Raw genomic sequence first — 2,213 nt, forward strand, 5'->3', positions numbered from 1 at the left:
TTATAAGACACCTGAAGTAACTTTCCTACTACACAATTTCCTAATGGCATTTTCCATCTGGGCATTTCTCAAGGTATAGATTAAGGGATTTAACATGGGAGTTATCACAGTATAAAATACAGCAACTGCTTTATCAACAGCTAAGGTAGCTGCAGGTCTCATGTACACAAATATGCAGGGCACAAAGTATAAAATGACCACTGTAATGTGGGAGATGCAGGTGGAGAGGGCTTTTCGTCTTGCTTCCAAGCTGTAGGCCCTTAGGGAACGCAAGATGACCCCGTAGGAGACCAGCAGGAGAAGGAAGTTTAACAGGCAGATGAAGCCACTGTTGGCAGCAATGAAGAGCCCTAGCGTGTGCGTATCAGTGCAGGAAAGACCGAGCAAAGGGTTCAGGTCACACATAAAGTGATCTATGACGTTAGGGCCACAGAAGGGTAAGCGGAAGATGAAGAGGATCTGTATGAATCCATGAAGAAAGCCTCCCACCCATGACACTCCCACCAGCAGCCCACACACCTGCCAGTTCATGATGCTTGTATAGTGCAAGGGCTTGCAGATGGCCACATAGCGGTCATAGGCCATCACGGTAAGCAGGATGACTTCAGCACCTCCAAAGAAATGTTCCCCAAAGATTTGGGTCATGCATCCATGAAATAAGATGGTTTTCTTTTCACGGAGTGAATCGACAATCATCTTAGGTGCACACACAGAGGAGTAGCAGGCATCGATAAAGGAGAGATAGGCCAGGAAAAAGTACATGGGGGATCCCAAAGATGGGCTGGCAGTGATGGTGACCATGATGAGCACATTTCCTACCACAGTGGTGATGTAGATGGCAAAGAACACAGCAAACACAGTTTTCTGCATCTTTGGATTCTGTGTGAGCCCCAGAAGAACAAACTCTGTCACGTTGCTCCTGTTCTCCATGTGTTTCATGAAATGGTTTATTCACTGCCTGAAAGTGAGAGAGTTAATCCTTAGGTAGGTTGATAAGGCCCTGAAAGAGAAAGGGTCCAGGGCCCTGGAGGGGGAGAAAGATAGAAACATTTTTTTTTTTTCCTACATTGCTTTGTCTTAGTCACATAAAATGTTCTTTCTTAAACTGAGCTTTTGTGACAATAATCTTTAAAATTAACTTTGTTTAAACCCATGCTTTTTTTTTTTTCTTAAACTGAGTTTTTGTGACAATAATTTTTAAAATTAATGTTCTTTAAGCCCAGAACTAATGATTACAGGACAACACATCTCATCTTGCTCAAGGGTAGGTTTTTTCTTAAGCTCTGTACTAATGATTATGTAAGGAAAATGTATCTTGCTCAAGGACATGTTTCTCCTTCTTAAGTGAACTTTCTGACTAATCTTGTTATTTTAAGACCTTTCCATTGTCAGTTCTAATCTTTTGAATTTAAAATGTGTGTTGTGGAAGTGGATCTGGTAAAAGTTCATAAGGCCTTGATAAGACTTGATAAGAGGCAGTCTCTGTCCCCCTTCTGATGTCTCTGTTAGAAGCTTTCTCTGCCCTTTTTCACTGTAATAAAACTTCTGCCACACAAAGGCTCTGAGTGATCAAGCCTGGTCCCTGATTCTGAAGCTAAATCCTATTCTTCGGAGATCATGAATCCATCGGTCACTGTCCAAACCTATCAAAAGAAAACATAATTTTAATTCATGCATTCTTAAGCTTATTAAACTTCTTCACTCTAATAAGTAATAATACCCAGACTTTACTGGAGTGTGAATTCTTTCTTTTTTTTTTTTTAATGAAGAAAAGATTCTGAGTTCTTAAGATTATTCCAATTAGCTCCTAGGAGAAAATTCTTTTAATAATAAATATGAGAGGAACTTTTGTAAACCCATGGGTGGGAGACCTTAATCATTTGAAATGGTTGACTCTAACTTGAAGTAGTGTATTTCCCAGATAATGGCAATTAAGTGTGAAAAGAGGTAGAGGATGGATGTAAAGCTTAGGAATTTTCCTTTTACTCTCTGAGAAATGGGGGACCATGGAAGGTCATTGAAAATATGAGTGGAAGGACAAAAGAAATTTGATGAAGAGGGAATCTTGAATGTTATTCTACTAAAGATTTTGTGTGTCTTGGATGAAGTTGGCAGGGTTTCAGTGAACGGATGGTAGATGGAGATAGAAACCACAGTAGCAAAGTACTTAGAATAGTTGAAAAAGGAGTAACACTACAATGTGCACGCGCTAA

The 2,213-nt window shown here is 40.0% G+C and overlaps 1 protein-coding gene across 1 annotated transcript; it reads right to left on the bottom strand.

The window, feature by feature from the left end:
• LOC147358581 (olfactory receptor 4C46-like) lies at nt 1-945 on the bottom strand. The gene has a single exon (XM_086341721.1). The coding sequence runs from the start codon at nt 937-939 to the stop codon at nt 1-3; it is 939 nt and encodes a 312-aa protein (XP_086197847.1). The 5' UTR covers nt 940-945.
• Nucleotides 946-2,213: the final 1,268 nt, after the last annotated feature.

This window comes from Bos grunniens, chromosome 15 (genome assembly GCF_055505025.1).
Source record: "Bos grunniens cultivar Pamir isolate PY7600 chromosome 15, Bosgru_T2T1.0, whole genome shotgun sequence".
NCBI lineage: Eukaryota > Metazoa > Chordata > Mammalia > Artiodactyla > Bovidae > Bos > Bos grunniens.

What these genes read in the sequence shown, in the direction of transcription:
- LOC147358581 (XM_086341721.1), bottom strand. Translation starts at nt 939, where the DNA reads ATGAAACACATGGAGAACAGGAGCAACGTGACAGAGTTTGTTCTTCTG.